Here is a 15,000-nt window from a genome sequence, read left to right as displayed (position 1 = left end):
GAGAGAATTCGACGAGAGGAGCTGCAGCAGTATTATGAAGACAGAGAACGACAACGAAAGACGCTTATGCGGGAGCGGAAGGATCGGCGCCGACGAGAAGCTGAGGAACAGAAGTCGGTGAGACAAGATCAGGGTAAAGGCCCCATGCTGCATAGTGTCTACTCTGTTAGAGGTCCTCACCTTCCCTTTCCCCAGTTTGTCGACGGTCGGGACAACATTGATTTGTTCGTCCGGAGATTCGAAAACTGGGCTACACAGGCAGAACTCCCCCGCCGACACTGGTCTGCCCACCTCGGGAATACACTCTCAGGGGCGGCACTGGATGTCTTCACTCATCTGCCCCCGACCAGCCAGCTGGATTACGACGTGCTAAAAAAGGCACTGCTGGCCCAGTACAACCTTACGGAAGAAGGCTATCGGAAGAAGTTCCGGGAGAGCGACACAAAAAGACACACCACTATGTGTAGGCTTGAAGACTGCTTCGACAGATGGGTCCTAATGGTCAAAGAACAGTTCCTTAATAAATGCAGCAAAGACCTGGCAACGTTTGTGCGAGAGAGGGCACCGAAAGATAGCAGTGAGCTTGTCGCACATGTTAGTCTACACCTGGAGGCACGAGGCCTGTCGACTATTAGCAGTGCAACCCAGGGATCATCGTCTGGCCAATCTGCCTCCAGATGATTTCGATGTAACCGCATCGGACACAGAGCCACAGGGTGCCCCTGGACACAACATAAGAGTGGCGCAGACCGCCCACGCGAACGTCCATATGTACCCCGTGCCGCAGCCGCGGATGGACGATATTATGTATGAAGCGTGACAGTGTCCTCTCAAAGGAGCAGACCCATTGAAAGACGATGGACTACGTAACATTCAACGGCACACAGTATGTCCCAAGAATGGCAGCAGGAGCTTACCCATTACCCTGTTCAGAGATGTGCAAGGAGTCGGAACCACCACCGCCAACGGCAGACTAAATCTGGTGGAGGGCAAAGTTGGGGGAAAGAAAGTTAATTTCCTTCGCGATACCGGCTGTACCACAGTGATAGTGAAAACAAAATATGTAAAGGACAGCGAATATATAGGGGTGCCTGTCAGGATAACACGGTCAGGAAGGGCATGGCCGGTACGAATATGGGGCGACATACCATACCTGCAGGGGCAGGTGGATGGTCTGTGCATGCCGGACCTTATTGCTGACCTCGTCATCGGAGAAATCCCTGGTGCAGGCCGCCCAGAACAAACCGAACGGTTGGCAGGCGCCGCGACAACCAGGGCAGCCGCAAGAAGGCAGCAGGAGACGCTGAAGACCCCTGCCAGCTCACCTTGCACATTTCTGAACAAGGCCTAACTGGTCGAGCACGGACGACGTGAGATATAGTACGAGATCGTCGACGACGTCCTCTTTCGTGTTGCAAGCTATCCAAGCGGAAAACGTGAACAACCACTTCGACAGGTCGTCGTCCCCACGCCACTGAGGAGCCAGGTAATGGATGTAGCTTACTGCTCTCTCATGGGGGGTCATCTAGGTACCAGAAAGACGAAGGATAGGGTCTTTAGCAATTTCTTCTGGCCTGGTTGTGCATCTGATGTCAGACTCTTCTGCTAATCATGTGACTTGTGCCAAAGGACCGTGAAACGGGGTACTGTACCAAAGATCCCTCTGCAGAGAACGCCACTGATCGATACTCCCTTCAAGCGAGTTGCAGTGGACCTCGTTGGACCTATAAATACGGCATCAAGCGAAGGCCACTGGTACATTCTTACGCTGGTGGACTATGCAACCCGGTACCCTGAAGCTGTCCCCCTGAAATGGATCACGACTGAGGCTGTGGCAGAGGCTCTCATGGAAATCTATAGCTGGCTGGGCAAACCAGAGGAAATTAACCATGATCAGGGAACCCAATTCATGTCCGACTGTATGCACGAGGTGAGCCGCCCGCTTAGCTTAAAGCAGTTGCCAACCACCCCTTACCACCCCATGAGCAATGGCCTGGTTGAGAAATTCAACGGCACTCTCAAAGCCATGTTGCGTCGTCTGTGTGCAGAACAGCTCCGACAGTGTCACCGGTATCTGAGTCCCCTTCTGTTTGCTTATCGCGAAGTTCCTCAGTCTTCCACGGGTTTTGCCCCGTTTGAGCTCCCGTATTGGCGAGAGGTCCGTGGTCCTTTGGGGATCCTGCGGGAGCTATGGACAGGAGAATTGCCCCGCAGGTCAAAACGAGCTACCAATATGTGTTCGACCTCTGCAAAAGGCTTGAGGATACTATGGCACTGGCTAAAGGGAATTTAGAAGGAGCTCAGAGCCAGTACAAAAGGTACTACGATCGCAAGACGAAGGCCCGATCGTTCGAAGTAGGCGATGAAGTATTTATTCTCCTGCCGGCCACCCACAATAAACTGCTGATGCAGTGGAAAGGGCCCCTGACTGTGGAAGCTCGTCGAGGCAACGTATACCAGTTAAAAGTAGGTAGCAAATTGAAGACCTTTCATGCCAACCTTCTGATAGGCTATGTCAGACGTGCAGACGGTGCAGGCGATCAACAACTGGCCATCACCAGTGATGACTCCAACAACTCCCCCTCGGCTCATAACATTGAAAATGCTGCTGCTGCAGTAATCGAGTGGGAGGAAAACAACAGTGAAAGGGCCATCTCGGGCGATCTTCTAGAGGGCCTCGATCGGAGGGACTCAAACTCGCAATGCCAAATTAAGGTGGGACTGCAGTTATCCCACCTTCAGCGCTCTCAACTGGGGACCCTCACCGAGCGATATCAGGATATGTTCTCCGGGCTTCCGGGAATAACTGATTACATCACCCATCATGTCCGAACAAGCGACGAGATGCCCGTTCAAGCAAAGCCATACCCGATCCCATATAAACTTAGGGAAGCCCTGCAGGCCGAGGTGCAGATGCTGGATACAGGAATTATCCGGGAATCCCGTTCGCCGTATGCATCGCCAGTTGTGGTGGTAAAGAAAAGATGGCACATATCGGGTGTGTGTGGACTACCGGCAGCTAAACAAAAAGGTTGAGTTTGATCCCATGCCAATGAGCACCGCAGAGGACCTACTACACAAGCTAGGAGGGGCAAAATACTTCTACCATTTGGGATGGTGAATGCTGGAGCAACCCTCGTGCGTGCCATCAAGATCCTTTTAAAAGGAATGAGTGGAGTAGAGAGTTACGTCGATGACATCATCGTCCACTCAGCCACTTGGGAGCAACATCTCAGGCTTTTGGAGGAGCTTTTTAGAAGGATCAGTGCAGCTGGGATAACGGCCAGGCCATTTAAATGCACTCTGGCTACCGACAGGGTGGAGTTCATTGGGCATGTGCTTTCTAATGGATCCATGGGATTATTGGAAGATAATCTTGTGAAGATTAGGGGAGCACCCAGTCCTAAGACCAAGAAATTGCGGGCGTTTCTTGGCTTGACAAGGTACTACAGGCAGTATATAGCCAACTATGCCAGTATCGCCGCCCCCCTTACTGACTTAACCAAGAGGGGGCAGCCGAATAAAGTACGATGGGAGGATCCCCAAGAAGCCGCATATTCCTCCCTCAAGTCGCTCTTGACTAATCAGCCCATTCTTAGACTCCCCGATCACTCTCGTCCGTACATCCTGCTCACCGATGCATCAGACACGGGCATAGGCGCTGTCTTGCTGCAGGAATTGGATGGCGAATTGTTCCCCGTAAGCTACGCCAGCAAGAAGTTGTCTAGTCCTGAGAAGAGGTACTCAACCATGGAAAAGAAATGTCTGGCTGCCGTTTGGGCTGTGAAGAAATTCAGTAACTACATCTACAATACACGTTTCAGGGCTTCCCAACCCCTGGCCTACCTAGGAAGAACAAAATATGGGAACGCAAGAATCAAAGCAAGACTGTCTGTCATGAGAGCAATGACTGGGAGACGCATAGGGGCCAGACACAAAGTACTAAGATCATTCTATGTACATGCTGTCCGGCCCATTGTGGACTATGCCTCAGTCGCTCTAATTGCCGCAAAGAAAAAACACACAGATAAATTAGAGACAGTCCAAAATGAAGCTGCCACGATCATTCTGGGTGCCCCGAGGTGAACGAAGGTCCTCAACCTCCTGATGGAGGCAAACCTTCTCCCCCTGGACTCACGAATTGATCTAATGGCAACACAACTCCTGTCAAAGGTCATCCAGGCTCCCAGGAACACAAGCCTAAGACATAAAATAGTCAGACGCCTCGAACAAGACAACGAGCTCTTTGCAAACAACTCCTGGCTGTCTCATACAGCCAGGTTGTTGATACGCCATCAGCTCAAAGAACAGCTTCTTGCTAAGACCATGGACTCCCCCCACCCCGACTTTGACAAAGCCCCGTCATGGGCACTGAGCCTGATAGAGTTCAACATAATGAGCCTGTCAATGAAAAAGAGCCTATACCCCATGCCTAGCCTAAAGGCAGAAGCCCACAGGGTCATTGCAGCCATCACTCCTCCGGGTAGTAGAACATACTACACGGATGGATCGGTCGATCCCTTGAGCCACACTGCAGACGCCGGCTTTGCAGCAAGGGATGTCATGCGATCCATGAGGGTAACAGACAACGCCTCCTCGCTACAGGCAGAGGCAGTTTCAATCATGGGAGCCCTAGGCCACGCGTCCCTAAGGGAAGGACACGTGGTCATACACACAGACTCCAGGGCAGCCATTGACTGTCTTCAGCACAGTTCACCCACAGACAACATCTACCTACTGACCACGATTCTCACAATGGCACAGAGAATTCTTGCTCAGGGTAGAAGAATTATCATCAACTTGGTCCCAAGCCACATCGGCATCAGAGGGAACGAGCTTGCTGACAGACTAGCCGTCGCTGGCAGGTTTATGCTCCCAAATCGCATGACGATAAAACCGAGCCGAAAATTACTTAAGGAGAAGTGTGCCTTGGTCGGGTTGTACCTTCCTACGGCAGCTCCACAGAGGGGAAACGAGAACCTCCCCCTCGGCCAGCTGGTACTCAGACGCCACAGGCTATGAACCACTGGCACTTATTGAAGTAAGCAACAGAGGTACCGAAGTCATTCTTCACAGAATGCGCCTAGGTTACCACTGTGCATGGCAGATTATCCCAACAATCGAACGCGATGAAAGGTGCTGCAAGCACTGCGGCGAGCCGAACGCCACACTAGTCCACTACTTAGAAAATTGTAACCATACACAATTCCTGAGACAGGGACCGCCCACAACAGCCGCCGTGCTGGTAAAGAGGCTATGCGATATGCTTACACCATGGCGACAGGAGCGCCTGCTGGCAATCTCGCCGCCACGGTAAGCACCGAGTGTCAGACAACCCAATGAGACAGCCGTAAAAAGCTGACACAGGCCGGGCCATATCTAGAAGGCCCGGGCGAAGCTAGAACTTCGCAAACCATAAAGAAGAAGAAGTTGTTTCGGCGCAGCGCACAGGAAAGGTCGCTGCCTCCCCCTCGCGACGGTCGAGCTCCCGCGGTTCTTCTCGCTTCGGCCACGTCCTGCCGATAACGTCGAGCTAGATCCCGGGTCGTGACACCCTTGCGGCGAAAGAGAAAGAAATCCCCGGCAATCACACTCCCCTACCCCATCCCCTTCATGCGCGCGTGCGGGCGGGGGAGGCTGGGCCCGAGAACCTCCAAATCCCCGTTCGTCCGTTCGTTGGTTCGGTCCTGCGAAGAGGAGGAGAAGAAGGAAGGAGGGAAGGGCGGGCAGCTGTGCCGCAGGGCGCGGCTGCCTTTCTTTCCCCCATCCCCCTCTCGCTGCTGACGTCGACGACGACGACGGTGACGATGACAAAAGCGAAAATCCAAAGCAACATGAGAGAGGTGGGAGCCTGCCGCGGCCGTTGCTCTGGCCCGGCAATGCTCGTTCTCTCCCACCCCTGCGTGCGGCGCACCCTGATGAAGAAGCCATCTGCCTCCACCCCGCCCCCTCTTTCCTTCTTTCCCTCTTTGCCGCCTCTCTCCAAGCCCCTCCCTCTGTCTCTCTCCCCGTCCCCTCTTTGTGGGGGTTGGGGCAGCGAGCAGCGAGCGAGGGAAGGGGGAACTACTTTGAAAAGACACAGGTCCTTTCCTTCCTCACTGAGGTGAAACAACCTTTGGGTGGATGCTTCAGAGGGATGAAAGGAACTGTCAGGTAAAGGTGCAAGACTCCTCTTCCCTCACTGCAGTGAAGCAACCTTTGGGTGGCTGCTTCAGAGGGCTGAGCAAAAGGGCTCCAAACAATGATGTCTCGTAGGTGGAAGGGCATCCCCTCTGGTCTCTCCCCAGAGGAGAGACCAGACTCGTTTGTCGTGCGTGGCAGCCTTGTGCGCTGTGGAGACGGGAGTCCTGGAGGTTGAGCGATGCCGTGAACGAGTACGCCCTGCGGCTAGCAACACGCCTCTTTGGTCCTCTATTCCAGCAAGACAGGTGGCCTGATCCCGGCCCGGTCACGGTCAATCGGCTGGTCTCCTCCGGGAGGCTAGGGTCACAATGGTCCGTGAGCGCCGTCACAATGGCTATTGGCTGCGTATATCCTCTCATCACTTCTGTTGCTGTCAGACACTGGTTCTGACACTCAGCTTCCCCTTGTTGGACTCTGTGGTGGGTGGGGGCGTGAAAGGATGAAGCACTTACTAATTTATGGAAAACATTAACAAACACCCCCCCCCCCCCCACAGACTGATAAAAATGTTGACGAACCGCGCAAGGCCCAGACCACGGCAGTCACCATGAAGCCATATGTGCCTTCTGGTGGCAAAAGAAAACCCCATGCACAGAATAACACTGTCACCCCTGCTGCTAAGTTGGACAAGACCGAAGCCAATGGGTCTGTCCACCGAATAGTCAAACATCTTGACTCGCGAGCTGGCCTCTCCAGGCTAACAGCTAAGCCAGGGAGGCCCCTGAGTTCTCAGACGGCCTCCCCGATTGAGAGGGGAGAGCAGGCTGAACCAGCCGTATCAGCTGCTGCCCCCACAAACAAGTCCAAAAGCCGAAAGGGCGGGCCGAAGCGTCCGAGGCTGGAGACCGACTCTGATGAAGAGTCGGGAGCCCCTAAACGTTTCACCCAGTACAAAGTGCCAGCTAAACCCGGAGGCTTCGACAATGCCTACCAATTGATCAGGGCATTGGAGTTGCAGCGGAAAATCCGGCCGTCGATCCGGGTCACTCGAGATCAAGGCATGATCATAATGCCCAAAGATCAAGCTACCCTGAATTTCCTCCGGGAAACGAAGGAGCTAGCCGATGGGAGGAAAGTGAGTCTTTCCCCACTGATTCTAGGGGAAAAGAGAACCAAGATGGTGCTACTTGGCTTCTCAGGTCGTGCAGGCTTCCCGAATGTCGAAGGGGAAGACTCCAACCAGGCAAGTCCTGGTGACCATGAAAGGAGCCCCAACCACTACCCTTGATCTGGGTAACTGGGGCACCTACAACCTTCGAACGTATGTGCCAGAACCACTTCGGTGTTTCAAGTGCCAGAAATACGGTCACCACCAGGCTAACTGTACAGCCAAGCCTAAATGTGGTGTCTGTAGCAAGGCACACAACACAGAGGTATGCCTAAAGGCATACAAAGAGGAAAAGAGGGACACAACAGACAAATGTCCCAACTGTGCCAAGAAGTATCACGCCTGGAGCCTGACTTGCTCTGTCAGGAAAGAGGCGGCCCTCAGGCGACAAGAGATTGCTCAAAAGCGACCAAACTTTGTTCCTTCCCCCCCCCCAGGCACCCATGTCTGGGGAAGGAACAAAAGCGAAAAGGCCTCCCAACCTCCTAAGAGGAAGGAAGCCGCCCCCCAACCGACACCGGATGTCTCCAACAAAAAGGAGTTTCCGACAATGCCAAAGGTGCAGAAAAAGAAACTAAAGAAAAAAGTTTCTAAGAGCACCACAAAGAGCTCCCCAACAGATGATCATCTCCTCTTTGACAAGGACGATATGACTCTCCTGTTGACTGCTGTTGCCTCAGCAGTAGCAACAGCCCTGGGGAGGTCGAGTGAGGAGGCCGAGAAGGCAGTTTCGGTCGCCATGACGGCAATGACCCAGACTGTCGCAGGCCGGAAGGGAAGAAAGTCCCACCCTCACCCCAGGACGAGACTCCCCTCCCCACTCCAAACTAAGCCATGCCTTCACAGGCAGAGCCAAAACAGGCTGAATCTGTGCAGCCAGAGCCAGATCACACTGACCTTGCCCAGGCTAGGCCAGCCAAGAAAAAGCCTGAGAGAAAAGCCAAACCAACCAAAGTCAGAACTACCAAAGGCTCTCCACCTCCCAGTGGACCCAAGGATAGCCTAACAACAGACGAGGAGCCTTCATCCAGCGAGGCCCTCGCAATGGAGTTGTCAGACTCCGACTATGTCTCTGATGTAACTATCACCGAGTTACATCATGACACACCACCTAAGCATCCTACAGTTGAACATCGATAGCTTCTCTGCAAAGAACGCCTTTCTCCAAGTAGTAGTGCGATCAAGGAACATTGACATTGTCATGCTCCAGGAGACATTAACAGGGGACACTGTTCGCTTCTCAGGGTATCATGTCTTCACACTGCCACGAACACCTGGCAAGAACGGCTTGATCACACTTGTGAGAGCAACAATCCCCTGCTCCGCAATAACCGATGCATCGCACAGTGGAGACGATGTTGAATCCCTTGCCCTCAAACTGTACTACGTGTACAGCCGGCGAGGCCGTAGAAACTAAGACATCAGCCAGGTCTGTGCTTCTGCTGCACACGACCGAGTGATCATAGGGGGAGACTTCAATGCACACCACCCCATCCTGGCTCCCTGCCGGGCACCGGATGCGGCCGGCTATCACATAGCCGACGTGCTAGAGACATTCCCTGAGATCGCTCTCCTCAACACCCAAGAACCAACGCATGTCAGAGTAGGGGTTCTAGACCTCACCCTGGCCACTGCAACTCTGGTGGGGAGGATTGGCTGGCGTGTCGATGAGACCGTTACGGCACTATAACTACCCTCATGGATGCTGGCCCAGCCGAAATCCTGAGACCGAATCCAAGATGGAAAACAGACAAGGCCAACTGGCAGGCATTTTGAAAACGCCTTGGCCCTCTGTCTGAGATGCAATGATCCCCCACAAAGCGAAAATGTGGAAGAGATCGAAGCTAGTCTACTAAACGCCATTAATGAAGCAGCCTCACAGACCATACCCAAAACTCGGCCTGGGTCCAGAAGTCACAAAGACGCCTGGTACTTCAATGGCGAGATCAGGGAGGTCAACCACAGGGTGAACATGTGCCGAAAACTATTCCGAAGGCAAAGAACCCCTGACAACTTATCCCTCCTAAGGGAGGCTGTCACAGATGCCAAGGGAACTGCCAACACAGTCAGGCAGGAAAAGTGGCTGGAATGGTGTGAGTCCTTCGACCACCAAACCACCCTTTCAGAGCTGTGGCAACGGGTCAAGCGAACTACCAGCCGCTCAGCCCCGAGGTGCACGACCCCCCAAGCAGAGGCTAACAGACTGGTGCACGAGTTCTCTGCGAGAACGAGCAGCAACAGTCTGCCAGCCGAGCTGAGGGCAAGTCAAGAGCATCTACAGCAAGACAGACAAGCTCAGCTCAGAGAAAGGTCAGCCGAAACCGATAACTCAGACGTTATCTTTTCTCTGAGGGAACTAAGGAAAGCCTATAAATCCAGTTCCAACACAGCCCCGGGCTCTGATGGGATCTCGTACCCCATTATCTCCCACCTAGGACTAACAGGTGAGCGTGCACTCTTGCAACTCATCAACAAGTCCTGGGAAACATCCACTCTACCCCAGAATTGGAAGTACCGCCCCATCTTTCTGCTCAGCTGCCTGGCCAAGACGGCCGAGAGGATGGTACTAAACCGGCTCCAATGGAAAACGGGACCCCCGCACGAACACCTCCACGGGTTCACAAGGGGCATGGGCACAGCACACAGCATAGCCACGCTCTTAAGCACAATCAGCAAGGGCCCAGCTGTAGTGGTATTCCTTGACCTGGAGAAGGCTTTTGAACTGGCAAGTCCGCTTGCCATTCAGGAAAGCCTGATCCAGAAGGGAATCAGAGGAAAGCTCTTGGCTTAGATAGGTGACTACTTTAGAAACAGGACTGCCAATGTCAAATTCCAGGGTCACCTATCGCAGCACATACCGCTCGAATATGGAACGCCACAGGGTGGGGTTCTCAGTCCAGCCCTATTTAACACTTTAATGTCCTGCATCCTCAACATAAACCTCCCAGTGGGGTGCAAGATCATCTCATATGCAGACGATCTCACTATCACCTCCACTGGACCACGCAGCCAGAATAAAGCCCCAGCGTTGTCTGGACCTCGTGTCAGAGGAGTGTTGTAAGACAGGACTAAGGATCTCTGCAGCCAAATCCAAAGCCATGGCTCTGAGACAGAGAGTTCGAGGCACAAGACTGAAAATCCAGGGAGTGGAATTAGAATGGATCCAGGACCTTGGGGTAAGGATAGACCGGACCCTCTCCTTCCAGAAGGAGGTCCAGTACCTGGTTGACCGAACCAAAGCAAGACTGTCTGTCATGAGAGCAATGACTGGGAAACACATAGGGGCCAGACACAAAGTACTAAGATCATTCTATGTACATGCTGTCCGGCCCATTGTGGACTATGCCTCAGTCGCTCTAATTACCGCAAAGAAAAACCACACAGATAAATTAGAGACAGTCCAAAATGAAGCTGCCACGATCATTCTGGGTGCCCCGAGGTGGACGAAGGTCCTAAACCTCCTGATGGAGGCAAACCTTCTCCCTCTGGACTCACGAATCGATCTAACGGCAACACAATTCCTGTCAAAGGTCATCCAGGCTCCCAGGAACACAAGCCTAAGACAAAAAATAGTCAGACGCCTCTAACAAGACAACGAGCACTTTGCAAACAACTCCTGGCTGTCTCATACAGCCAGGTTGTTGATACGCCATCAGCTCAAAGAACAGCTTCTTGCTAAGGGCATGGACTCCCCCCACCCCGACTTTGCCGAAGCCCCGCCGTGGGCACTGAGCCTGATAGAGTTCAACATAATGAACCTGTCAATGAAAAAGAGCCTATACCCCATGCCTAGCCTAAAGGCAGAAGCCCACATGGTCATTGCAGCCATCACTCCTCCAGGTAGTAGAACATACTACACGGATGGATCGGTCGATCCCTTGAGCCACACTGCAGGCGCCGGCTTTGCAGCAAGGGACGCCATGCGATCCATGAGGGTAACAGACAACGCCTCCTTGCTACAGGCAGAGGCAGTTGCAATCATAGGAGCCCTAAAGGAAGGACACGTGGTCATACGCACAGACTCCAGGGCAGCCATTGACTGTCTTCAGCACAGTTCACCCACAGACAACATCTACCTACTGACCACGATTCTCACAATGGCACAGAGAATTCTTGCTCAGGGTAGAAGAATTATCATCAACTGGGTCCCAAGCCACATCGGCATCAGAGGGAACGAGCTTGCTGACAGACTTGCCGTCGCTGGCAGGGGTATGCCCCAAAATCCCATGACGATAAAACTGAGTCTAAAATTACTTAAGGAGAAGTGTGCCTTGGTCGATCGTACCTTCCTACGGCAGCTCCACAGAGAGGAAACGAGAACGTCCCCCTCGGCCAGCTGGTACTCAGACGCCACAGGCTATGAACCACTGGCACTCTCTGAAGTAAGCAGCAGAGGTACCGAAGTCATTCTTCACAGAATGCGCCTAGGTTACCACTGTGCATGGCAGATTATCCCAACAATCGAACGCGATGAAAGGTGCTGCAGGCACTGCGGCGAGCCGAACGCCACACTAGTCCACTACCTAGAAAATTGTAACCATACACAATTCCTGAGACAGGGACCGCCCACAACAGCCGCCGTGCTGGTAAAGAGGCTATGCGATATGCTTACACCATGGCGGCAGGAGCGCCTGCTGGCAATCCCGCCGCCACGGTAAGCACCGACTGTCAGACAACTCAATGAGACAGCGAAGTTGTTTCGGCAGTCGACTCTCCTCTCCGGTTCCGCGCCTCCTCCTCCGTGGATACAGTGCCTGCTCAAGTGTAGTGACTAAACGTGTGGTACAGTGCTCGTGTCTTAGTACAGTGACGGTGTAGTACAGTGCTTGTGACTTAGTACAGAGACTGCGAGATATAGTGCTACGACCGTTTCGCGGTGATGTGCTTGTGACCAGGCGATAGGAGTTCATTACCCTGTGCCCTGTTACGTCCTGTTCATGTACTATTATTATATGCCACGTATATCCCGTTCTCCTAATAAAGGATTTATTAAGCTTGCCGTCGCTTTTACGACTTACCCTGTCTGATCCCTTATTGAAGAACCTGACAATATATATATATATATATATATATATATGCGTGTGTGTGTGTATGTATGTATGTATATATATAAATATCGATAAATTTATGCATATATATTTATACATGTGTGTGTTTATTAATTTTTAAGTATGTATGTATATATGTATATAGATAGAGAGAGAGAGAGATAGATATACATATATAAGTATGTGTAGATATATACATGTATATGTATATATATACATATAAATATATGTATGCATATAAATATATATATATATATTTATATATGTGTGTGCATTCGCGTGTGTGTGTGTGTGTGTGTGCATGTGTGTGTATGCATGTTTATACATACACACAAACATACACACACACATATATATATATTTATATATACATATATATGTATGTATATATATTTATATATTCAGTAATACAGACATAGACACACATGACTCGAATTCAAATTGAACCGAATCGATTCACTATTTACAACCGCGGCCTTAGTGTACACTGCAATTGCATGTGTTCTGTACCTTTCCGTTCTGTTCATTTAAACTGATATATCAAAGCCCTTTTTCATCTAATAAAAAGCTGCAATCAAGAAAACCATTACTATCATACCCAGAAGATGGAGAAAACGATCCAGGCGGTGCACTTCTCCATCTTTCAGGTCTTGATGTATAAGCTACTTGTGTTCGTCGTTCTGTAAAAAAGGAAATCTGATAAACTGACAAAAGAAAAATTTACTAATTGATTAATTGTAGGATCTATAAAACGCTTTTGCATGTATAACTATTTCAATATTTTTTTCGTCTTTATTACTTAATTAATAGTCATAGCATTAACGAATTAGATCTAATTGCCTTATCCTAAAAATCATTATCATAATCTATTATAGGGTGAGGTATCATATGTTTATTCCATTAGTGTTATTAACATCATTGTCCTCAAAATTCTCACTATCCTCTCCTGTTTCATCATCATTATCAACATATTGTCTTATTATCATGATCATCATAATCATCATCATCGCTATTTATTATCATCATTATTACCATTATCATTATTATTATTATCGCTATGATTATCATTATCTTTGGTAGTAGTAGTAGTTGTAGTAGTAGTAATGGTGGAGGTAGTAGTAGCAGTAGTAGTAGTAGTAAATATTAGTAGTAGCAGTAGTCGTAGTAGTAGTAATAGTAGCAGTAGTAGATAGCAGTAATAGTAGTAGAAGTAGTAGTAGATAGCAGTAGTAGAAGTAGTAGTAGTAGTAGTAGATAGCAGTAGTAGAAGTAGTAGTAGTAGTAGATAGCAGTAATAGTAGTAATAGTAGTAGTAGTAGTAGTAGATGTAGTAGTAGTAGGAGGAGGAGGAGTAGGAAGAGGAGGAGGAGAAGGAGCAGTAGGAGCAGTAGTAGTAGTAATAGTGGTAGTAGCGCTTGTGATATATCAAACAATCAAACTTAAATCTGTACATCAGTTAACTACAGTTGTTCGTACAAGAACGCCCACAGTTGTGCAACTTGACAGATGCTAGCGAAATCGTTTTGCCTAATGCAGAAGACATATTTGATGTCTGAAGTTTTAGTTACAGGGGATACAAATAGTCAAATCGAATGGATATTTTTTTATCTCTGTTTAGTTCACAATTAGTTCTTAGTTATCATGATTTCCCATTCAACTTGTTATCTTGTTTATATACGGTAACTTTTTTTTATCTGATTAAAAAAGGGGGGAGTGGAGAAATGGAAAATATTTATTGTTGTATGACCTTTCGAGAAATCTCAATTAACGTTCGAGGTTGGTAAGCCTAAAATGAAAAAGAGTGTTTACATTGTAAATGAAATCATGAAAACGATAACTTGTACTTGAATACAGGCTGTGCTGAGACCGTTTCCTGACTCATTACAGAATAAGAAACAAGTATTCTGTTCGTATTCACAAAGATCACTTTTGTCTCACGCTGACCCAATGCCCTAGAGTAATATCTTTCGGTATCCGTTTTTTCACATCAAATATTAGAAGTTGCATATTCGTGAACCTTTATGAAGTTCTATTACTATGTTTGTTTTTAAAGAGGATTTGGTCTTCAGATGTTCGAAGAAAATGATAAGACTGTGCTTCTGAAAACTTACGATTTCATTCATTCATTCTTTCTTTTTTTCATCTCATCTATTTTGTTCGCTCATTCTCTATATTAACAGATTCATTGTCTGTTTGCTGGAAAATAATGCGTGGTGTAAATAAAGGGACTTATATCCTCTAAAGAGAAAGTGAAGCGATGAGGATTCAGAATTCTGGTTTCGAAAAGTACGCACCATTTTAATTTTAAATTGGTCATTAGAGCTAAACAAGGTCACTCGCTATTCTAATGATCCCCAAGTGTAACCGAAATTTCTGGTCATTAGTTGCACTCCGTTTGTGTGTGTTTCTTTACAGTAACACAAAGAAATTAAAAGTTCCATTGCTGATTCTAAACATACTGGCAAGATCTTTGTTTTTCCTTCTTTTACATGATATTTGTACTGTATTAATCTAACATAATACAGAAAAAAATATATTTATTTATTCTTTATGATAAGGCTCTATCTCTATATCTATCTATCTAACTCTATATCTCTCTATCTCTATGTCTCTCTCTCTCTGTATCTCTCTTTCTCTCTCTCTCTCTCTCTCTCTCTCTCT

General features: G+C 49.3%; 1 protein-coding gene across 12 annotated transcripts in view; it reads right to left on the bottom strand.

The window, feature by feature from the left end:
* The window catches only part of LOC125040085 (multiple epidermal growth factor-like domains protein 6), a 46,549-nt gene that overhangs the window by 30,968 nt on the left and 581 nt on the right, over positions 1 to 15,000 (bottom strand). For all 12 annotated transcript variants that reach the window (XM_047634555.1, XM_047634547.1, XM_047634552.1 and 9 more), the window contains one exon: positions 12,938 to 13,019. In XM_047634555.1, coding sequence (XP_047490511.1) covers positions 12,938 to 12,979 — 42 coding nt within the window. In that variant the 5' untranslated portion in view covers positions 12,980 to 13,019. The remainder of the gene's footprint in view (positions 1 to 12,937; positions 13,020 to 15,000) is intronic.

This window comes from Penaeus chinensis, chromosome 28, assembly GCF_019202785.1.
Source record: "Penaeus chinensis breed Huanghai No. 1 chromosome 28, ASM1920278v2, whole genome shotgun sequence".
Classification (NCBI taxonomy): Eukaryota; Metazoa; Arthropoda; class Malacostraca; order Decapoda; family Penaeidae; genus Penaeus; species Penaeus chinensis.
This window is presented reverse-complemented; position numbering and strand designations above follow the sequence as displayed.